General features: G+C 38.3%; 1 protein-coding gene across 2 annotated transcripts in view; it reads right to left on the reverse strand.

The window, feature by feature from the left end:
- The window catches only part of ADCK1 (aarF domain containing kinase 1), a 108547-nt gene that overhangs the window by 4795 nt on the left and 79613 nt on the right, over nt 1–24139 (reverse strand). For both annotated transcript variants that reach the window (XM_034418232.3, XM_087873488.1), the window contains exons 5-8: nt 23967–24125; nt 17681–17839; nt 11771–11887; nt 447–596 (exon numbers count right to left, since the gene is read on the reverse strand). In XM_034418232.3, the coding sequence (XP_034274123.2) occupies nt 447–596; nt 11771–11887; nt 17681–17839; nt 23967–24125 (585 nt within the window). The remainder of the gene's footprint in view (nt 1–446; nt 597–11770; nt 11888–17680; nt 17840–23966; nt 24126–24139) is intronic.

Here is a 24139-nt window from a genome sequence, read left to right on the forward strand (position 1 = left end):
GGTGAGCATGTGTGGCATCTCTTATTTATTTAAAAATGTATTAATTTAAAACATTTATATATATGCCAACCTTATATCAAACTCTGGGTAGCTCCCAATCAACAAACCTCTCAGTCAAGAACATCTCTTATATCCTAGATTTGGCTTCAAACTCCAGGTGAAATATTAACACTGCTTTCTTTCCTGTGCAGTCTAGAGAGTGTTACCTTAGAACCTTAGTCCAGCCCCTCTCTCCAATAGGCTGGTCAGTTACTTTTTGGCTCAGCTGTTCTTGGCATTACTACAATACCTATCTCCTGCAGGTAGAAATGGCACCTCATGGAAATAGCTTGCTGTTTGCTGCCATAATAAAAAAGATTCCTCCCCACAAGTGGTCAAATGTTGCTGCTTACTGACAAAACCGGCCTTCATTATCTCTCCATCTGTTTGACAAGCCAGCTACATACCTGATAGAGTCCATGGTCCAGAAGTATAATGTGTGACTTGCCTGTAGTTGGACACTTCCTCACCAAGACATTGCCAGGATGTGGGTCACAATGCACAAAGCCATTCACAAAGATCATTTCACTGTATATCTTTCCCAGGTTGCGAGAGATCTGAGGAGAGAGAAGGAGATGCAAGGCCCCAACAAGCAACAATACCAGGGAGCATAGGACTATAACCTAGTTCACAGCAGTACCACCTATTGGAATGGCGGAGAAGTAGCTGGCTAATTCCTTTTTTATACAAGAGAAAATGACATCATCCAACCAACATATGTGTGTACGTAGAGAAAGCATAACAGCATTCTTCCCACATCTGGGTAGAACTAGAACTATGCCAGCAGAAGTGTAAACATGTTCATCAAAACTAATCACAAAGAACACTCTTGGTGCCCAGAATATAGACAAGCAATATGTGTGGGGATGAGTGGGTTTCCCAAATAGTCATATGAATCTCTTTATTTAGTAAGGAGAGAATGCGTGTTTGTGTGGGCACTTGAATGGAGGAATTATCAGAGAAGATGAAAAATATAATTGTAAAAAATACCTCATTAAGGAAAGTAGTATGTTGTTCTTGTTCAGATATACTGTTGCATGATCATCTACATACAGTTGTGAATCTGAGTGAGAGCCTATGGGTAAAGTGTTATCTGAAATGAACTGTAAATCTGTGCCTGCCAGAGACTGGAAAATAACATTTTCCATTAAAATATGACTCAAATGTACTTGACTACATTTACTTCTTCTGAGTTCGCCTTCAAGCATGAACAGAATCCAATTGGTTTAAAAAAAAGGATGCATGTCAAAATATTACAGTGTACTAATGAAAGGATGAATGCTCATTTAATTAGGAAATGGCAGATCTAACATTTAATTTTCTGGACCAATTGGCCAATCAGCAGGAAGTAAAGAAACCTGAATTTTACATATACTGAAATGAAAGAAAAAGCTGTGAAGTAAGTATAAAGCAATGGAAAAATAAATTGAGTACCTGATTTTTAAAATCTTTTCTACTTCTTCTCCACTACAAACATAATTTGCTTATATATGCAGTTTAATTAGCAGAGCTTCTACCAAGGAATCTACATATGATCAGGGTGTATTGAGAATTATCTCTGAGCAATCCATCCCATCTGCTGTCTCACCCCAGGTTTTGTAAGGAAAAAGAGTGTAACATATGAATTTGTACAAATGTTAACACAGGCATTCTTAAACTACGGCCCGCCGGCCCGCCAATGCAAAGTATCCGGCCCGCAGAGTAGTGGGATTGAGCCCCACCCCTCACCCCGCCCCTCACCATTGGCCTTATCTTCCAGTGAGCATCCACTCCAGCTCCAGCACTTCTGGTTAGTTATTTCACCGGTTAAGCTGCACTTCTGATCACACCGCTGTGAGGCTGAAGGTTCGGGGGAAGGCCAGGGGTGATCTCACCAGTGCAGCCATGTAATCCAGGGCCGGGAGGGTGAGTAGGGCAGGGGTTGCTGCTGGCTTGAAAAGCAGCTGCCAGCTTGTAAAATAGTGCTTTAAAAGTCTTTAAAAACGCTTTTAAAATGTTTTAAAACAGCCTTTCAGGATGAAAGCTGATCCAGCTTTCAGCCATATGATCCAGGGCTGGTGGGTGAGTAGGGAAGGGGCTGCTTTTAAAGTAGCGCTTTAAAAGTGGGTGGATGGGGGACATGTCTCCATGTCTCCTAGCTTTTTCAAAATCAGCTGAACTTGGTTAACAGTAATTCAAATGCAACCGCAGTATAATGCCTGAAGGAGAATTCACCCACTGCTTTGATTCTTGCCATGTATAAAGTACATCCACCAAATTGGTTGCTGAACAATTTTGGTAGATATTTATGTGCGTGTATACACATGCACAAGTGTGGCAAAAAGCAAATCAGTTTGTGAATTCCGATCCAGGTTTAAAAGACCTTTAGCCCTGTAATCCCAAATAATTCAAAAAAGTAGTCTGGTCTCCTATCCCTTCCCTGGTTGCCTCCCCTGCTGGAAGGCACTCACAGGTCATCTGAAACATATGATCAGGAGTTATTTTGAAGGAAATCCTGTTTGTTTTATTCTTTTTTTAATGGCCTATTTTAAGGAACCTGAAGCTGCTGTTGTAATGAAGTTAGGCAAGTGGCAAGAAAGTTTGCACTCTTTTTCCCTTTGTGGGGGGGGGGTGCGTGGTCTTAAGTAAATAGATTCCTTGAGTTGAGAAAGTACAGCAGGACAAAGGCAAAATGGACTGCTAAATTGGCCACACCCACCCAGTCACATGACCATCTTGCCACACCCACCCAGTTGGTCCAGCCCCCCAACAGTCTGAGGGATCGTGAATCGGCCCCCTGTTCAAAAAGTTTGAGGACCCCTGTGCTAACACATTGACTTCAGAGTATTATTTATTTTATTCTGTATCATTTCAAAATTTACCATATCTTTCCATTGGGCACACGAGGTTGGAAATCACTCATTTTCTACCATAGTTATGGTTTATGTACCATCCACGCAATTAATTAATGACTTTTGTTAAATTTACCATAACTCAACCATTCGAGAGCAATGATCAAAATGGCCAAAATGGGATATCAGGACTTCTACACACTTGACTTCAACCTTTCTTCAAACATTGCAATTGTTTTGAGCGCATATATAATTGTTTACCACACCTGCTATATGATTGTGAAATTTCTTAGGTGTTTGTACCTGTTTGCCTCATATCAACATTCCTAACTTTATAACAATGAAAGATATCTTATCATAATATAAAATTATCACTATTTCAGTATTTACATGAAACAATGAACAAGCTAGTTAAATGCATTGAGCCGTGGTGGCGCAGTTGTCAGAATGCAGCATTTCAGGCTAATTCTGCAAACTGCCAGCGATTCGATTCTCACCGGCTCAATGTTGACTCAGCCTTCCATCCTTCTAAGGTCGGTAAAATGAGGACCCAGATTGTTGGGGGCAATATGCTGACTTTGTAAACCGTTTTGAGAAGGCTGTAAAGCACTATGAAGTGGTATATAAGTCCAAGTGATATTGCTATTGCTATAATGTGTGATATGAACCCAGACCATAGTCTTCTTTTGTGGCTCATTGTATAAACCCATAAAAGTAGATTAATAACTGAAATATTGAATGTTGTGTGAATAAAGCCAATGAAATAAGCTATTCTTTTAGTGAATATTTAAAATCAACTAAGATAACTAATGTATAAAAATTGTTTCTAAAGAATAATTGTTTAAAAATTGTATATTAAGTAGTTTGGGATTGCTTTGCACAGGGGCCAAATAGATGACAATACTAATTCATAGGTATCTCCTTGTAAAGGAAAAGATTAAAAATAGGTAATAGGTCAATTTTAAAATATATTAATAATATTTCAAAACTCTACAGCAGGGGTGTCAAACTCAAGGCCCAGGGCCAGATCTGACCTGTGAGTACGTAGATCTGGCCCATGGGAAACAGCCGAAGGACCATCCCGTGGTGCTTCTGCCAGTGAAAACGGGCTCCCAAGCTCAGTTTTCGGCTGCACGGCCTTTTGCAACCTCTGCCAGTGAAAACAGGGCTCAGGAGGGCCGCACATGGCCACACACGACCCTCCCAAGCTCCCTTTTCAGAGGGAGAGGGTTGCAGGAGGCCATTTTCAGAGGGTTGCAAGAGGCCATGGCAGTCAAACATGGAACTTGGGAGCCTGTTTTTGCTGGCAGAGAGCTCAAGCCGCCACAGGCACACCTGATAGGAGTGATGTCGAGCTCACCACGCCCACCCTGGCCGCCACCCCCCCACCTCCCCAAGGTCAGACACAACCCTGATGCAGCCCTCAATGAAATCGAGTTTGACACCCCTGCTCTACAGTGTCCAGATTATTAAGGATTTGCATAGAGTGCTAAATCTTTCTGCCCAAATTATCAACACTAAAATTGTCCTCATTAAGGAAAATAAAAACACACGAAAGCATGCAGTGCTTTCAGGATGATACCATAGGGATGTACTACAAAATTACTACAACAGCAGTGCACTGCTGTTGTCTGAAGCAGTGCACAAATCTTTTAGGCCACAGCTTCTGAAGAGTACAGGAACAATCTTTGCAGGGGAAGGATTGTGTTCAGCTTCTTTTAGCCACCACCCATTTAAAGGGAACCCATCAATGACTTTTAGCATGACTTTTTATATAAGATTTACAAGCTACTACTCCATTCTTTGGCCGAAACCACAGAAACTCGTATTTTGTATGGGGTTTGAGTTTTTTCCTAAAGGAAATCATGTGAAATATAGAGATATGTTCAGTTTTGACCTGGGGGTATTTCATGTTACTATCTCTGGAATCAAATTGATGTTGTAATGATTTAATCTCCCTGCTGACCATAGAGCAAGTGGTACAAGATGGGATCCAACATGTCTGTTTATTCCTGTCTCTTCCAATTTAGAAAACATGCTAATCATTGGCTCTAATTCACCCATAATATTTGCCAATTATTTTAAGGGATGGCGACACTAACTTCTATTGATCTCATTAAAAGTAAAGGTCATGATGTAGCTCATTTCTTAGGGCTTGATATTACCTCCTCAGGCCAAAAGAACAGTGTGGATTTTAAAACCTTAATCGAAGGTTAATTGGATTAGTAAACATGTTGATTTTTTTTAAAAAAAAAAAATCCACCAGTGCAGGCCCCCCAGTCACACTGGTGTGAAATTAGCAAAGGCAGTGAAGGATGTAGCTGACTGAACATGTCAACTTGCTCCCCATCACAACTGGGCTACACCCGGTATTAATATTATAGAATTTTATAGAAAAGTTACTCAGAAAAAACTGAGGGCTTACTCTTTAGGAAAGTTACAGTCCAATAGGGTTTCAGGGGAGGGGGTTGGTACAACATTACATAGTTTTGTTGTGCATTTGCAAAAAATTTTGCCTGAGATCTTAGGATACTTTACAGCTAATAATTGCTCACAAATTTGATGGACACTGACAGAGGGGAAAAAAACCCATTTCTAAATTCAAAGCAGCAGAATGTTTGGTGTGGTCAACACTTTCAATCAAATGAACTGGAAATATTCTGAACTAGCTAAGTGAAATGTAATATTTCAGACTGCAGGGGATAATAGCATTTATATATGCTACTCCAAATAAAATATAAAAAGAAAATTAGGATATCAAGGAGAAAGACTTCCTGGAAAAATAGCATCTTATTCTTCTGATGAGACACGACATACAGCGAATGGCTCTTCCATCTTATTTCTTATGTGTAAGATACTTTAATTTGAATCAAAGTAGTCTTTACATTCTCCCATAAGTACATAAAAAGAACTTTGTAGAGTAAACCCAGGAACTAGGCAATCCGGTATTCTGTTACACAGAATGGCCAACCAGATTATCCTGGAAGCTGACAAAGAAAACATGAAGGTAATAGTTTTCTCCCACTAATACAAACGAATAGAAAAACCAAACAACACAACAGTGTAATACAATTTTACAACTTTCCGTATCAGCATATATATTCTGCTTTTGTAATTCACTATTCAATATTTGCCTTTTCATAGATTTTAACAATTCTAATAATAGTATAATACTTATAATAATATAATACTGATTATAACCATTCTAATTATACATATATACATTTATCTTTATATTATAGTCAATGGTGTTGTTTGTTTTTTCTATTTGTTTGTATTTGCCTTATTATATTTTGTTTTTCTTTTTTTCCCCCTCTTTCTTTTTTTTACTTGTGGTTTTTAAAGTTGGAAAATGTTCAATAAACACTTTTTTTTTAAAAAAATAAAGTTTTCTCCCACTATTGCTACCTGCAATAGTGCCTGATGTGCCTGAAGACAGAAATAAACAGTGTACATAGGGTTTCCTACTATCCTCTAGCAAGGCTATTGGAAACCTGTAGTCACTGAATCTGAAAAAAGTTATCTTTCAATATAATTATGTCATTAAAATTGCACAGCTCCATGTCACATGACTGTGCCCTATGTTACCTGCCAAATTTAATCTCATGGAATACTCCACTAGTTGAGTGGAGTAAGCATACTTTAAATGATTTCTGATAATGAAGAATATGCTGTATTAATGGGAGTGTCAGATCATTTTTCCTCAATTCCAGGTGTGGCTTTCTAAAGGCCAATGGATAAAAATTCCTCCAAACCTAACAAGAAGAATGTTACCCAGCTATTTACCAAAAAACTATTCAGAGCTACTCTGTGGTAAAATGGGCAAAAAAATTTGAAAATAAAAAAATATTAATAATAAATAAAATAAACACTTCATTCATATTTGGAGGGCTGTTTTGAGATTTTAAGAAAGACAGAACAAAGGGTAGGTGACCATTTATTTATAGAGAAAACAAACATGCTTGAAAACATTGCTCTGAAGAATTGACATGCCCAGTTCATAGTCATTACACAGGCAGGCAAGGGAAAAGAGTATGGTTATAAATGCAGATCACATATGGCTGCGCAAATTCAGTTTACTTTTTTTTTTTAACTATTGGTATAATGATTGTTGCTTAGCATGAATAACCCTGAATCCAGCACAAAACATATAAAATTATTTCTAGGATTGTAGAAGCTAACTGATAGCAGGAGAAAATTGTAGGTTCTGGCAATCAAATGAAATTAAACTCATGGGCACTAAAGCTGTCCTAATCAGTAATAATGAATATTTTTCTAAAAGTACAAAACATACACAACTAAATCTAAATGAACAGAGCTACTATCAATGGAGACAGAGATAATGAGATTATATACAGAACAAACTAGAAATTTTGGTAATCAGATCAGATAAGCAAGATCCAGAATGGACTTCTTGCTGCACATATCTAACAATAATTTTTTGGCCACATATATGATGGCTGACACAAAACAAAATTCACAATATATTAAAGACTGAATTCTTTGGTTTACTGGCAATGGCAAAGCTTTTGACTGTGTAGATCATGTCAAAGTATAAAATATATTCTGGATAAAGAGCAAACTAAACCCCTTAATTACTTTTCTAAGGAATCTTTACAATGAACTAGAATTATATTAAGAACATAATTTTGACAAATATTGGTGGTGTCAAACTATGGGCTTACTCTTAATCGATTTACAATTGATGGCAAAGAAGTGAAAATGGTAAATAAGTCAGTTTTCCTGAGCTCCAGATTACAGATAGATAAAGGAAGGCAATAGCTAAGGTTGATAAAATCATGAAGATGGAGATGGTTCGCTGACAAGATCAAAATAGTTAAAACAATGGTCTGAGACAGACCAAAGAAAATAATATGAGAGGCCTACAACTTATGAATGTGATGACAGTTATCAAAAGTACCATGTATGCAAGCATACCAATCAAGCAAAGTTGGGCCACATTCAAATATGTCATGGGAATATTCTTGAAAGAGATGTGTATTATTACCAGAAACAAGTCAAAATAATGAGCATTTGCTTATATAGTTATCATCAAATTTGACTCAATGGCACCCAAATAATCAGCTTAAGTTAAACAATGGAAAGTGGACTGGATGCTTTTTCTGTAAATGATCAGCAGGAGGAGCTCAATTCAGATAAGGTTCATAGTTAAGGGGTTGGGATCTTAACCTTTGCCTCTTGTTCTTTTATATATATATATATATAACTGGGATCTGTTATTGGTACCAGAAAAATAGCTAGAAATCACTGGCTTTCTCTCCATATTCTCAGTCTGGAATGGGATTGAAAAAAGGGACACAGAGATAAGCTCACCACTTCTCACCTAAAAACAAAGTTCCAATCCTGATTGATGTTATTATTTTAAAAAATATTGCTTTAAAATCATATTGTTTGACCATCACTGGGAGTTTGGGAGTTGCCAAAAGTGTAAGCGTGGCATAGAAAACTGTGAACTTGCTACAGACAGTCTCTCTTCAGAAAACTAATCTTAGAAATCTAGATCTTTTGCACAAACTTCTTCTGTTAACTATAAAACTAGCTGGTAGGCCAACAAGTAAACTCATCTGTTTTATTATGACTCTGCCATTTCCCCCCTTATCATGGTTAAAAACATTGCCAATAGTTCCACTCTTTGGAAAAAGGTAAAAATTGTCAAGTTGCAAGAAATGGAAACATTTCTGTATTTTATGTTAAGGATCAGCAATTTCTTAGCAATTTAAGCACTTAAAATATTGACCTGACATTCCCTCAATCTCACCCCAAATCTGGAGAAAAGAAAACCTAGCTACCTTATGATTTTATTATATGAACCATAGATAATCATAGCAAGTGGCATAATCATAGCAAGTGGCATAATAGACAGCCATGGCAGATTTTCAAAAATTAAGTATCATTGATTATAATATATACAAGACCATAGACTAGACTAAGAAAAAGTGTAAGCATACTGGAAGAAGTTAATGGTAAATCATTCCCATATTGATGTCAAGAAAACATGGAGTCCAACTCAATCCAAAGAAAATTTTAACTTTTAGTTCCAATATCGGTTTCTAAAATATTTGACTCCAGACAGTTCCTTTCCTGAAATATCTCAGTCCCTCATATCCTTGGCCTTCTTTTTCCTTTACTTCACTTTCTACATTCAGTCTCTCTAGTTTTCCCTTTTTCTTAGTCTCCCAGCTAATTTTCATTCTTGACTGCGTTCATACACATGACCAAGAAACTGTTCCACAGTCAGATATTTCAATGTTTGCACTTGTCTTTAGAAATCAAAAGCTTCTCTGATTAAATGCTATTACAATCCAGCACTTGGACGGATCCAAACAGATTAATGTGCTTCTGGGGTAGCTTTAGTGATAATCTTGCTACAGATGGATAAAATAAATGTCAGTACCCTGGTTTGAAGGGAGCTTTCACCCCAAGGATCCTTTTCATTTACAGGAGAAAGACTGCTTTTCAAGCATCTGTTGCTTGAAAAAAGCAAAGAGTATAACGTATAACAGAGATCTGTTTCCATCTCTCCTGATTAAATGAAACAAAACTTTTCTGAAGAAGAGTAGTATGGTTATAGCCATGGGTTCACAGTGACGTGTCATGTTTTCTTTCTCTGACTGGATCCGTTCCAGATATATTGGACTTCAGTGCCCAGAACGGCCTAGGATTCCATAGCTCAACATTAGTACGCAAGTTCCCAGTTTAATCCTCAGAACTCTGAGAATACAAAATTAATCTCAATGTGGCTGAGGAAAAATTACTACCAATCCCAGCAGATTGTGCTGCCTGGATAGAAAGATCAATGCTTTGACTTGATAAAAAGCAGCTTCCTATTTTCTACTAGCAAGACCGTAAAAAATCTCTTAGCATGCATAAAGTTAACCTTTATTAATTTACAGCATTTGTTAATCAACTCTAGAGTATAATTGTACAAGCCACTCTGAAGACCTATTACAAAGTAAACTTAAAATACAAATGCCGCATATTCTAGTCTAAAGGCTTAAATCAAATGCTAGTTCTAAGAAAAACAATTATGATATAAACATGCGCTAACCCTCATTTTTAATAATGAAAATAATATTTATTATTAATAAAATTGTGCAGTGTTCCGATTCCAAGAGGAAAGGACCCAAGATATATGCTGCAAATCTAGAATTTATACAAGGAAGGTATGAAACATCTTATTAAAAGTTCAGAATAGAAGCAGAAATTTGTTGTGATCCAGGTGTCTGACTACAATTCCAACAATCCCTTAGCATAGAAGAAAGGTTTACAGCAATCTTAAATATTAACAACATATGTGTTCATATAAAACACTGTCCTCTGATGTGAAAATTACCATCTCAGAAAAATAGTACAAAGAATCCAATCTGAAGAATTCTTTTTAAATCAGTTCTATCACAGTGACCTAAGAGCTGCATAGCAATGAACAACCACCACTTATAAGGGATAAAAGAAAATAATTAGGCAAGGACAACACAGAGGTTGTTACTAAACCTGCTCCCTGGCACAAGTGGCTTCTGTGATCCCAAATATTGAGACTCAAAATAGAAACACACATGCAAGCAATAAAGGCATAGGGAAGCAGTGAAGCAGTTATTCTGCATGTCAATTCCCCTTTATGTTATTGCCAATTACTGCATTCATGTAATTTGGGAGTGCTTATTTACCTTTGGAAATAATTCCTTCTAGTGGAAAGAAGGAAAAGTATATAGATGTAGGCTTTTAATAGATAATGAATGTGTAATTTGACTTCTCTTCTGAATTTAGGCTGGAATGTATATAAATGAAGTTGAGTGACCTCTGCCACAGCATAAAAAGATGATGGGAAGGGAGCATAGCGGCTTCAGAGACAGACAGATTAAGTACAATTGATTTTATGCTGGAGCACTCTGATAGCTAGTCAGCCAAATGGCATTTTGACGCTCATCAATAGTGCACAGGGGGAAAAGCAGGCAGCACTAATTCAATCAGAATTCACTGACTTGGAGGGCAAGTCTGACAGTGTCAATTTGCCCTATTTTTTGCATATAAAACTAAGCCTCTTCCCTGAAAAATCACATATACTTTAATCCACAAATAGCCAGGCACGTGCACCCTATAATCAAGAAATGCATCAAGCTATGAAATATGACTGCATCTGGAACAAAGTGTGACATCTCTTAATTTCTAATTAGGGTAAAGGTGCGGAGCATATAATAGAAATGGTATCTGAACATCAAATTTGTATGTAGAACTATGAGGAGTTGCGTACTTCGTGTTATAGGCCAAAAATTCAGTCACAGTGATATAGTACTGAAATAGTTTCTACAACCAATTATACGATTTTCAGTCCCTCCCTCCATTCAGTTTATTTTTTTTTTACCTGCCAATTTTTTTCTGGCTTCTTCCTGAGAATAATTACATCAATATTATAGCCAATCAGGAAACAAACATGACAATCTATCTTAATATAGTCAACTGGTTTTGGCAATGTCACAGCATAATTTAGACTTCATTCTATGACTGCTTGTCTCTACCCCATGGACAATTTGCATAAGGACAGTTAAACCACACTATTGGTTTCAATATATATGTGATAATGATTAGAATTAGTAGTTTCTGTGAATGAGTACAATTACAGCATTGTACTTAAAAGATTAACTCTGTTGCAGGTTAATCTTCTGAATGTATGTTTTAATTCTTTTCAATAATGCAATCCTTAGATAAGCCTTTGTATCATTATTCCCCAAATTTCATTAACTCTTAAGGTCTTAAATTCTGGGAACTCTCAAATTTAAAGAGCTCAACTTAATTAAACCTTTTGGATGTCACCATTGTATATCATAAACAGCACATTTTGGCTCACCTTCACTCATTGCTGACATAGTCAAAAGGAATATTACCTCACTGACATTGATGCAGTTTCTGTCCATGTAGTCCTTGTCATTCACTTGTCCACCTTCCATGAACTCCATGAAAAGAACACGTCTTGTTGAAAGCTCCCAATAAATTTTTGGAACCTATAACAGAGGACTCTTAAGACTCTGAAGGATATTAAGAATAGAATAGAATAGAATAGAATAGAATAGAATAGAATAGAATAGAATAGAATAGAATAGAATAGAATAGAATAGAATTCTTTATTGGCCAAGTGTGATTGGACACACAAGGAATTTATCTTGGTGCATATGCTCTTGGAGTACATAAAAAAAAGAGATACATTCATCAAGAATCATAAGGTACAACACTTAATGATAGTCATAGGGAAACAGTCAATATAAATCTTAAGGATACCAGCAACAAGGTTACAGTCATACAGTCATAAGTGGGAGGAGATGGGTGATAAGAACGATGAGAAGATTAATAGTAATGCAGACTTAGTAACTTAGTAAGGGAAGCAGAGGAAGCTAAAACTAGACAATCTTTTTTTTAGCATGAGATGGGATTGAGCAGACTAGTCCTTTTTGTCTTGGAAATATGAATGTGTAAGTAGATTATTCCAGATCCAATTAACTTTTCTTTATCTACTGAGGAGTAGCTACAGGAAATAGTTAAAAGAGTTCAGGATTGGAAATATTTCACTAACAGTAATTGTAAAAAAAAAAAAAAAAACAGTTATAAAATACTGCATATTCCCAGCCACAGACCATTCTGTAAATATACTGCAGTTTGGTAAAGGAAAAACCAAAGCTAATGTTAAGATTTCAGAAACTTGGATTCCAATTCAGATCTGCTTTGGACAACCTATGTTCAGTGGTATAGCATTAGTTCTGCATGTGCAACACCTCACTTCTGTGCATAGCATCCTTGACCCAAAGAATCCAAGACTTAGCCTCAAAAACTGGCAGGTTTCTTAGTCAAAGAAAATATTACTGGCCAAGATTGAACAACAATCTCACTGAAAGGTTGGATTCATATAACGCATTGGGCTAACATGTAGTTGTCTAGTCCTTGGCCCGCTATGTTATAGTTACTTTATAATCTGGTGGTGTAATAAGATCTGATGCAATTGGATTAATACAATTCACTTAGACACAGAAGAGCATGTTCTATGAACACTGCTATCATAATCACAAACATTAGCAGTAATCCCTGAGATGGGCGGTTCAAAATGTGAAAAATAAATAAAATATCATACGGACTATATTTCACGGAATTATATGCTTAGAAGAGAACTATCAAGGGCAACCCCTTGCTCATTGCAAAAAATGTAAATTAAAGCATTCCTGACAGATGTCTGCCTAGAGAAGGACAGCCCACCTCTTCGTCTACCTGTGAGATTGCTCTACAACATGAATCTGCTTTCCTGAAACTACATCCATTACCACATGCCTTTCCATTTTGGAAGGAGAGAAAAGCTTTCTTGATTTTCTTCTGAATGTCACTCCTTCGGATACTTGAAAAGTGCATCTCCCTGTGTCATTTTTTTCTCAAGGTTAAACAAGCCTAGTTCTATCACATTCACCAGGGCATGATATTATCAAAAGCTTATGTTGGTTTATTTACGGCAGCTGTTAATCAGCAGTCACGTCACAGGCATTTTGGGACTTTAGCTCTTCTGTTTGTATCAAAGACAGAAGAACTATATCTCTTTTGCGCCATGGTGATCTAAGAAATTAGCCATCATACTTCTCCGCAAGCTGCACTGGCTCCCTATTGGTCTCCAGGCACAATTCAAGGTGTTGGTTATTACCTTTAAAGCCCTACATGGCTCAGGGCCAGACTATCTTCGAGACCGCCTTCTACCGCATAGCTCCCAGCAACCGGTAAGATCCCACAGAGTTGGTCTCTTCCGGGTCCCATCAGCTAAACAATGCCGGCTGGCGGGCCCGTAGGGGAGGGCCTTCTCTGTGGCTGCCCCAGCTCTCTGGAACCAGTTACCTCCTGAGGTCTGGACTACCCTCACCCTATTGGCCTTCTGGAAAGCGGTGAAGACCTGGCTTTTCCAGCAGGCCTGGGGCCATTGATCTCGCTGTTCAATCTTGCGAGATCCAGCCATGGATGGTATGCATGTGTTTTTAATGTTTTTAAAATGCTTTTATAATGGTTTTTTAAAAAATTTTATTCACTGTTTGTATTATTTCTGTTGTAAGCCGCCCAGAGTCCCTTGGGAGTTGCGCGGCATAGAAATATGATTAATTAAATTAAATTAAAGTGCCTTACAGCTCTTTTTGTGTGCAGATGTTAGGTAGACATGCTCCTGGCCTCCAGGCTATTACATCACCATCGGCAAAGAGAAGCAAACAACAACATTTTGCAAATAGGAGGTTTCTTGGGAGATCATTAAGCCCCTCTCTGAAAATACAATGTCCTTCTTAAGTGTTACTGGAACATCCATCAACAATTTTTTTTTAAAAAAAACCAACCACTAAAGCAGGCAAAAACTTCTCTTCTATCCTACTGACAAACAAAAAAACCTATTGTCAGAAAGCTGAAAAACTTTCTCTTTTAGAATGGGAGAATGAAATACTGTCAAAACTACATTTTCAATTTTAATATATTATTGCTATCATTAGCTCATCATGTGAGCTATCAGAATAAATTGAATTGTAGTAATATTAGCAACATTAGAATTGCTAGTATATGTTTAAATCAGATAGTCAAACAATATTTTTACAGCTTGTTGGTAGAAGTTTCAAATGTTTCAGAATATAAAACATTTTAAAAGGGTTAGGTTGAAACTGTGACCTCAGTATAAATATTTTATGGATCCCAGATTCATAATGAAAACTTTTTGTCGATAACCTATATATATGCAATTATCTGAATAACAGTGAGGCATCTGGGCCGTTTATATTTTAGGCATTTTAAATTTCATATGCATGCAAAATATAATATGTTATATGCACATTAATACAGAACATATGTTATTTAAAGCATATCGCCTACACATGCCTTTCTGAAATAAATCCTATTGAGTTCAGTGGGTTTTATGCAGCCTTAAATAAATCGGAAATTTAAGGACTGAGAAAGAAGAAAGAACCACATATATTTCAATTCAGATGTTGGGTTTTGTGTTGTTAATAATTGGTGATAAAATGTGGCTCCAAAATCACAGAAATGATAAATCTGTAATTTAGAATTCTTCCATTTAAATCTCCAAACTGTTTCACAGAAAATTTCCAGAACCTCTAGTGATGGCTAACCTTTTCCCAAAGCGCGAGTGCCCAAAGCACGTGTGTGCGCATGCGAATGCATGCGTGCGCCCGAACCCCCAAATTGCAATGCATGCATGACTCCCGCGCACACACACACACACACACCCCGTGCATGTGCAGCAGAGACCCGATGATCAACTGGCTGGCAGGAGGCACGTGCACATGCACATGCATGTCTGAGCTGAACTGGGGTGACGGCTCGTGTGCCCACAGAGAGGGCGCTGCGTGCCACCTGTGGCACACGTGCCATAGGTTCGCCATCACGGCTCTACAGCATATCCAATAATGCCACATACATTTAGCATAATGTATGTAGAGCCATATGGCATAGTGGTTAGAATGCAGGCTAACTTTGCCCACTGCCAGGAGTTCGATCCTGACTCAAGGTTGACTCATCTTTTCGAGGTCAATAAAATGAAAAGCCAAATTGTCAGGGACAATATGCTGACACTGTAAACTGCTCAGAGAGTGCTGTAAAGCATTGTATAGTGGTATATAAGTCTAAGGGCTATTTCTGTTGCTATAATTCAGAGGCTATAAAGAAAGGTAAGGACTTTTTCTTCTAATCTTGTTTAGAATTATCGCTAAATTCACTTTTTATGTTTCACTTTTTAAAAAAAGTACATCCTGATTCCTGATGCTAACCAGTTCTTTTTTTAAAAAAAAATCCTGATGTTACTATATACTGGCCCTTAAATCCATTGATCCAAAAGGCATTGCTTATTTTAATCCTAAATCAACACTTATCCTCATTTCAGAATTGACAACAACCGCCAATGACTCTTACTAAGCTTTGTAAGTCTCAGTTGCACAAAATCATAGTCTTTGGCAAGCTTAAATTATGCACAGACATTGGGCCCTCATGCCTGTGCATGGAAACAATTTATCTTTGGATTTACAAGCTTAACTGGGTTCACAGTGAGAAATCTACTTCCCTGCTGTGCCGTAGGGTTCCCCATCCCTCAAGGAAAAAAAAATTACACAGTAACACAACTCCCTTGCTGTCTTTAGTGTTGATGAAAATGTCTTGGAATCGACAAGTTGGACAGGAGAAATCTATTATTAAGCCATTTTTGCAATAATTTGTTATTGTTCCCTGAATCAATACTGCAGCGGCTCTTTCACCCAGCAAGGATGTGATTGGCGGTCTCCATGGGGATTTGTTTCACACTCTCCAAGTTGTTACAGCAGCCATGGACATAGACGCAACATCTGTGATAAACATTCACTTAAAATGAGCCATCAGCTTTCAGCCCTTTCTGCCCCTTTAAAGGCCTCTTTGCTTCAGCATTCGACCTGGAAAAGACTGAGTAGAGCATTCCCAGGGTCTGTTGAAGACTGAAAGTGGCTGGGCCATATATGCAGGTTGAGAAAGGTGGGGCAACTCTATCTAGGCTGTTCAGATGATTACTATCTGGAGCAAACAGTTAGCTAATTTTTTATCTGACTGGTCCTTGGTGCTCTCTGAGCTTAGCTCTTTTTTTTGTTTGTTTGTTTGTTTGTTTGTTTTTGTTTTTTTATAGATTACCACTGCTGATCTTAACCGAGTTTGGATAAAGAAACGTCTGCAAGAAAACAGTCAGAGAGCACCAAGGACCTCTCATTTCAACCCTGAACTACAAATATTCTTCTCTATTATCTCTTTGCTGCCAGATAGTGGCTGTCCAGATGTATGCAAGTCAGGAATGTGGCCCTACAAGAGGGGCTCCAACATATTCAATACTAATAGCTCAGTGGTGGGATTCAAAACATTTTACTACCAGTTCTGTGGGCGTGGCATGGCTTGGTAGGCATGGCTTGGTGGGCATGACAGGGCAAGGGTCCTGTAAAATCTCCACCCCACTCCAGGGGAAGGATACTGTAAAATCTCCATTCCCACTCCACTCCAGAGGAAGGTTACTGCAAAATCCCCATTTCCTCCTGATCAGCTGGGATCGGGAGGCAGCGAATAGATAGGGGTGGGGCCAGTCAGAGTGGTATTTACCGGTTCTCCAAACTACTCAAAATTTCCACTATCGGTTCTCCAGAACTGGTCAGAACCTGCTGAATACCACCTCTGTAATAGCTGCTGTTTAATTCTATAAGATCAGGTGACTTTGGACCTGGCTCAGTGCTTTTCAAAGAAATAGAAAACGGCAAGTCACACAAGTTTTTTGTACACAAACATATATCTTGCCTAAAGATTTGCATTTGCAATCCAGCTATGTGCCCATGGATGTAATGCTCATGGTCATCTGAATGAGTGCTGTAAATATTCAGTACATGCATCTTTGGAAAAAGGACTATTGTGATAGGAAATGTCCATTGCTATCCAAACAATAGGTGTTGTGGCCAGCCAGAGGAACTGGCAGCAGATTTGGACAGTAAGGAGGTTAGGGAGGAACATGGGCCAGTCCTGGAGTCTGGGGAAGGCTTGATGAGGGCTGTGCATTAGTTCATTAAGCAAGTCATGATCAACATAATTTAATCACATTTTTTGTGGTGGTAAAATCAACATAAACCTAACTGTCTCATCTGAATTTGTCCATTATACTAGAGATATTTCATCTGGCTTGATATGTTGTCCATTACATTCCAAACCTACTATATGGGGATCCATTGAATCAAGGTTTTACTGTATATATGACCATCCATACCATCACACATATACCATACCTTTAGGAAGTCAAAGCATCTGAGCATGTAGGCTACCTTCTCGGCATTCTTTCCCTCATTAAGGAAATCAAGTTCAAGAGGCAAGTTCTTCTTAGCTTCGTCCACTAACCACATAAACTCAAAGTCTGGGAATATTTGCTTCACAACCAAGATGAGGATCTGAAATCATAAATCAATAACCTTGTTGGGTACCATGCCACAGGAAATTAGCACTGGGAGAGCTCTCCCTCCTCCCTCCCTCTCTCTCTCTCTCTGTCTCTCCCTCTCCCTCCCTGTCTCCCTCTTTCCTGTTTGCGCAGGGAGTTGGACTAGAAGACCTCCAAAGTTCCTTCCAACTCTGATAGTTTGTTATAAAGTGTGACATCATGTGACCACATGACAGCAACCCTGGCATTTCCTGTAACTGTTGTTAAGTGAATTCTGCCAATGGTTAGGCAAGGATCCACCCCAATCCAAGCCATACCAAGCTTAGTCTCCTTCAGCCCCAAGCTTCAGTAAGGTAAGGAATTGCCTCCAACTAACCCCAACCACCTACTTCCCCATCTCTGCCCTATACTCCAGGAACCCCCAACAGCAGAGTACAAATACACAGTGTCCTGGGAAGCCCCAAAACTGCCACATTCCAGAAAGCCCGAATAGCATGATGCAAAACCACAGTGCCTCAGGAAGCTCCAACCACCCCAGCTCAGTTCCAGGCGCAGTCACCCTTGCCATCCTACACTCCAAGATTCCTTCTACCCTGCACTCCACTGATCCAGCTAACCTTAGCCATCTTTTTTCACCCACTGCTGACAAGGCATGCCCATCTTGATCTTTCGTGAGGTAGCTGCTAACCATGTGAGGCCATCTTCCCTAGATCTTGTGAGGAAACCACCATGCATGACCTTGGGAAGAAAGTCTCATGTGACCAGCAGCTGCCTCACAAGGACAAGGCCGAATATGTTTTGTCAGCAGCAGAAACAAGAAGATAGGTGAAGGCCAGCTAGGGTGATAGCAGCTGTGGAGTATGGAGGGCCAAAAGAGCATAGATGAATGGAAATAGGTGGGAGGGAGAGTTGAAGCACCCCTGTAGTTGTAAATGCGGGTAGGCTACCAAGCATCTGAATTTTCACCATGTGACCGTTGGAATGCTGCAATGGCCATAACTTCAGGAACCCATCATAAGTCCCTTCGTTCAGCACCATAACTTGAAACAGTCATGAATGGATAGTCGTAAGTCAAGGGCTACTTCTATAGCATACATGGTTCACGATATAGTAAAGGATGAAATTGGCACTGAAGATGGAATTATGCAAAGACTGCCACCTGCTCATTAAGCGGAACTGAAAGTTTAAGCGCATTTCCCAAATTACATATCAGTTCTACCTGGGGAATAACAACCGCATCGAGAACTAAATATGGTAAATCTTTGTGACCAGAAGCTCCTTGAAACTACACTCAAACAATGGTTGCTAAAACTAAGTCTTTCATGGTTGGACTATCATTTCTCATGATCAATTCCTACACCTCTACAAGGTCATATGATCTTACCATTCACATCTTTGGCAAATAGGAAAGGAATCCTTATTGTTATAGCTGAACTCTTGACATAAATTGGAAGGAATAATTTAAACCACTGCATCTAACGTTCTGTCTAGTGCAGGGATCCAAATTAAAGCATTTTAGAGAGATGATTGTCTAGCCTTTGATTGAACATATCGCACAACATTTCTGTATAATTGGTTCCATTTTTGAGCTGCTCTTGCTGTTAAGAAATGTTTTCTAACATTCAACCATATCTGTCTTCCTGTAATTTAAATTATTATTCTGTGCCCTGTACCCTGGGGCAAGAAAGAACATATCTTGTTCTTCTTGTACATGACAGCCTTTCAAGTATTTGAAGAAAGCTATCATATCTCCACTGGGTTGTCTTTTCTCAATATTAAACATACCTAATTCCTTCACAGGACTTAATTTCTATTCCCCAATCTTCCTTGTTACCCTTTCCTGAATCTGCTTCAGTTTCTCTGAATCATTCTTAAAATGTGGACACAGTACTTGAGATGGGGTAAAACCAAATATAGCAGAAGGATTCCTTTCTATTAATTGCAAAATATTTATTTATTTATTTATTTATTTTATTCAATTTGTATACCGCCCTTCTCCTAGTGGACTCAGGGCGGTGCACAGCCAGAACTAAAACACATACCAATACAAAATTTAAAATTTTTAAAAGAATGACATGACTTTGGCCCAAAATTTAAAACATTCAAACTAAAACCCATTGACAATTTAAAAAGCTAAAAAAAAAAGGGGGGGGGTTTCATGCCAGCCCTGCTTGATGGAAAAGAAAAGTTTTTAGGGCATGGCAAAAGGCCCGGAGATCCGATATCCTTCGTATCTCTGGGGGCAAATCGTTCCAGAGGGCAGGAGCTGCCACAGAAAAGGCCCTCCCCCTGGGGGTCGCCAGCCGACATTGCCTGACTGACGGCACCCTGAAGAGTCCCTCTCAGTGAGAGCATACTGGTCGGTGAAAGGCTATCGGCGGCAGAAGGCGGTCCCGCAAATATATATATTTCTGTTGATACAGCCTGAAACTGAAATTCTTTTCTTTGCGGTCATGCCACCCTGCTGCCTCATATACGGTTTGCAAACAACTATTTCCAAGGTCTTTTGCAGTCTGTTGAAACTTCTATTCTAGACTTCTATTGGGGAACCACCTTTCATCAGCTGAAATGGGGCAATTTGCTACTGCAATTCTTTGACTTTTTCAAAACAACTGTAACCTTGAGTTTGCTGCAAATACTGTATATACCATGTTGTTTTCAGGCAGAGAGGCAAACTTGGACCAACGCTTCAGTTCAGAATTATAGAATCCTGTCCATTCATTTTCAATTTTGCTTCTTAGGATATCATCAGTGGAAAAAACCTATTGTTTCTACTTTAATTCTTAGAGTTCAGGTTAGCATAAATTCTTTACAGTAGTTAGAGGAGATATTTGTTCTGACTCCCTTTTAAATTGCCACAAAATTTGCCTAACAAACTTCTATTCAAAAGTTTTGTGAGTTTGCTCCCTGGAATATGGTTGTCTTATATTCTTCTTACATGAGCCGCGGTAACATGAGCCTGCAGTGGCACAGTGATTAGAGTGCAGTGCTGCAGGTTACTTGTGCTGACTGCCAGCTGACTGCAATTTGGCAGTTCAAATCTATTAAATCTCACCTGGCTCAAGGTTGATTCAGCCTTCCATCCTTCCGAGGTCGGTAAAATGAGGAGCCAAATTGTTGGGGGCAATATGCTGACTCTGTAAACCGCTTAGAGAGGGCTGTAAAAGCACTGTGAAGCAGTATATAAGTCTAAGTGCTAGTGCTAGTGCAGTCTCTGTTTACTCTCTAGGAAGCAGTCATTTAATCAATCTCAAAAGACATTTAGGAGCTCTCAACCTAAAGTGGCAGAATCGAAAAGAGATGGGCAGACTTACCTTTGGTCAAATCACTTTTTGGAGATGATTGCATTACATAATAAATGCAAACATAGAGAGAGAAAAAACTTAGAATACTGGAAATCCTTTTTCCAAACTGCCACCAAATAGGAAAAAAATGCTTGTGTTTTGAATTCAAAAAGCAACTTAAAGGAGCAAAATTCGTATATCCCATTTTTCAGTTAAGATTGGCTTAAATATCGGCTATTTACGCCAATCTCCAAAACTATCTTAAATTAACTAGAGTTTCCACATTGAATGTATTCTAAGATGGAGCAAGATAGTTTATGAACCAAATCAAACCAACTAAAAAACAGTTCTAACTCTGCCACCTTATACTTATCCATATTTTTGCAGCCCTGGCGCACAGATGTACCATACATCATATATTTGAGGTACAGGCTGTAACAAAGATGCAACATTTGATGTACTGGATAGCGTACATGTACACTTACATGACTGAAGTGGCATCCACAGAAATGCCCCCCCTTGCATATGCCCTGTATATACAGCCATGAAATGAATTTTGACTGGAAATGTCTCAAATCACCTAAGATGTTTATGATGTAAATTGTACAGGTCTCTGATTTAAGCAAGATAAAAAACGCATCATTGCTCCACATCAATTTTTTTTTTTTTTTTTTTTGCAATGAAACACTCTGTTTAGTTTAATAGGATTGAGAAAGTATGAAAGTGAACAGGCTAATAAGTTCTGCCATCTTTCTATTTTTCAATGCTGAATTACAACATTGTGAGGTTAAACATCTCCAGGGCTAGTTTTTTCAATATGGATTAGTTAATTGTTATCAGAGTTTCACTAGGGCAATGTGCTTTAATTGGAAGTTTCCTCTTGCTTTTACCCTATAATTGTTCACTATGACAGCAGAAGCTGCTAAAAACAGTCTTTTATTGCTAATTAATTAATCTGGCCCTTTCTGTTCCTGCAGAGGATTTTTTCCTTATTAATTCCTTCCATGTTTTTTATAAGAAGAACAGCTCTGTTTTATCAGGCTAAAGTCCATTGTAGTCAACATTTTTCTTTCTTACAATGAGCAACTAGATGGCTCTGAGATGCTTCTAAACAGGAGATGGAAACATATCCTTTTGCCACCAATGTTCCCCTTACAAATGGTATTTGACAATATACTGCTCCCAAACTAATATTGAAAATATTCAGTGTGAAAAAATAATAGCCCTTCATAGATCTGTGTTCCATGAGGTTATCCAATTCTTCTTTTAAAGCCAACAATGAAATCTTACTGTTTACTGAAAGAAAAGGAGCAAAGAAAAGAGGAAAATAATATAGGAAACTGGCTAATTAGTGGGCAAGAAAGAAACATACATTAGTAATAATAACAATTTGCTGAATAAAAAACAGTAACAAAAGCTAAGAGAAATAAGCTACTAATTAATTTTGCAAGGGGGCTTTGCAAAACAATCAGAGTAAATATATCCAGGATCATTTTAACTATAGCATGGAACTATTGCATGAAATTGCTACTTTAAACCTTGATCCTGGAAACTGAAAAAGCAGTACCTCACCAGAATGGATGCTTTACTATGGAAACACCCATCTTGGAAAAAGAGAGATGGGATGGGAAATAGATGAGAAGAATACATATTTAAAGCACATCTCCTCAAATGTGGTCATATAGTGAAGAAACCACTTTAGTTTGCATTATTGAAATCTAGATAGAGAAACTGGAAGAAACTTAGCTACCTGTTTCTGTTCACAAAAATTCACAATACAGGGCTAAGAAGAACACAATTGTCAAGGTGAATATGTGTACTGTCTACAATCTTGGTCTCCCTCACCAAGATTCCAGTTTGGCTGAATATCAAACTGAGGAAAATAAAGGTCTTTATTCTTAGACTTAATAGTCTCCAGAACTGACTTCTTCAGTCATTGCATAACATGTGATATATAATAATATACATAATCAAATAAACCACTTTGACATTTGACACAATAGCAATAGCATTTAGACTTCCATACCGCTTCATAGTGCTTTACAGCCCTCTCTAAGCGGTTTACAGAGTCAGCATATTGCCCCCAACAATCTGGGTCCTCATTTTACTGATCTCGGAAGGATAGAAGGCTGAGAAGGCTTGAGCCGGTGAGGATCGAATTCCTGGCTGTGGGCAGAGTTAGTCTGCAATACTGCATTCTAACCAGTGTGCCATCAAGGCACAACAACCAAACCAAAACTTATGACTTGTAAACCAAACAGAACAGGCTCACATACTGAGTCCAAAGAAAGAAAACACAAGACAATTTAGCATGCTGTGTGATACTGCCCTTGTGGTAGATATATGTATTCTGATTGTGTTACCGTGATACGGACATCTTTTCAGCACCAATGCCATATGTAGAAATAAAAGGCAACAGAAAGAAGAACATGGGGAATAGTGAGAGGACCAGCAAATTAGAAGATCAAAGCAAACTGGGATATAGTATTAACATATCAACAAAAGCCAATGGTAGCAGTGATAAATCAGAGGCCATTGTGGAGGGGTTTAAAGGTTTACAGAGTCTCTTAATCTGCAGGATATTGGTTGTCTGGTTATGGTTTAAATAAAATGCTCAGATAAAAGTTATGCAGTCATAGAGCTTGAAAATGCAAACCATCTCTATTCTGTATTTGATTATACACACATATTTAGATATAGTATACACTACTTCTCTTTCAGATACCAGTTGAAACATATGCAGTTTATTTTTGGAAACATTTTAAGAAGCTAAAGACATCTTCACTGAAATAAAAGAATCATGATACGAATAACAGAAAGCATAGTTAAGGTAGTCACAGAAAGCTACTGATTTACCTCCATCAGTAGAATATCCTTAGAACTCTGTGCTTGGACCTTAGGATGTTGAACCTTCACAGCAACTGTCCTCCCATCTTGTAGCACAGCCTTGTGGACTTGGGCCAACGATGCTGCCCCCAATGGAACATCTTCAAAACTGGCAAACAATTCATTGATCTGTAAAGAGAAAA

This window comes from Pantherophis guttatus, chromosome 1 (assembly GCF_059756535.1).
Source record: "Pantherophis guttatus breed Tessera chromosome 1, ASM5975653v1, whole genome shotgun sequence".
Classification (NCBI taxonomy): domain Eukaryota; kingdom Metazoa; phylum Chordata; class Lepidosauria; order Squamata; family Colubridae; genus Pantherophis; species Pantherophis guttatus.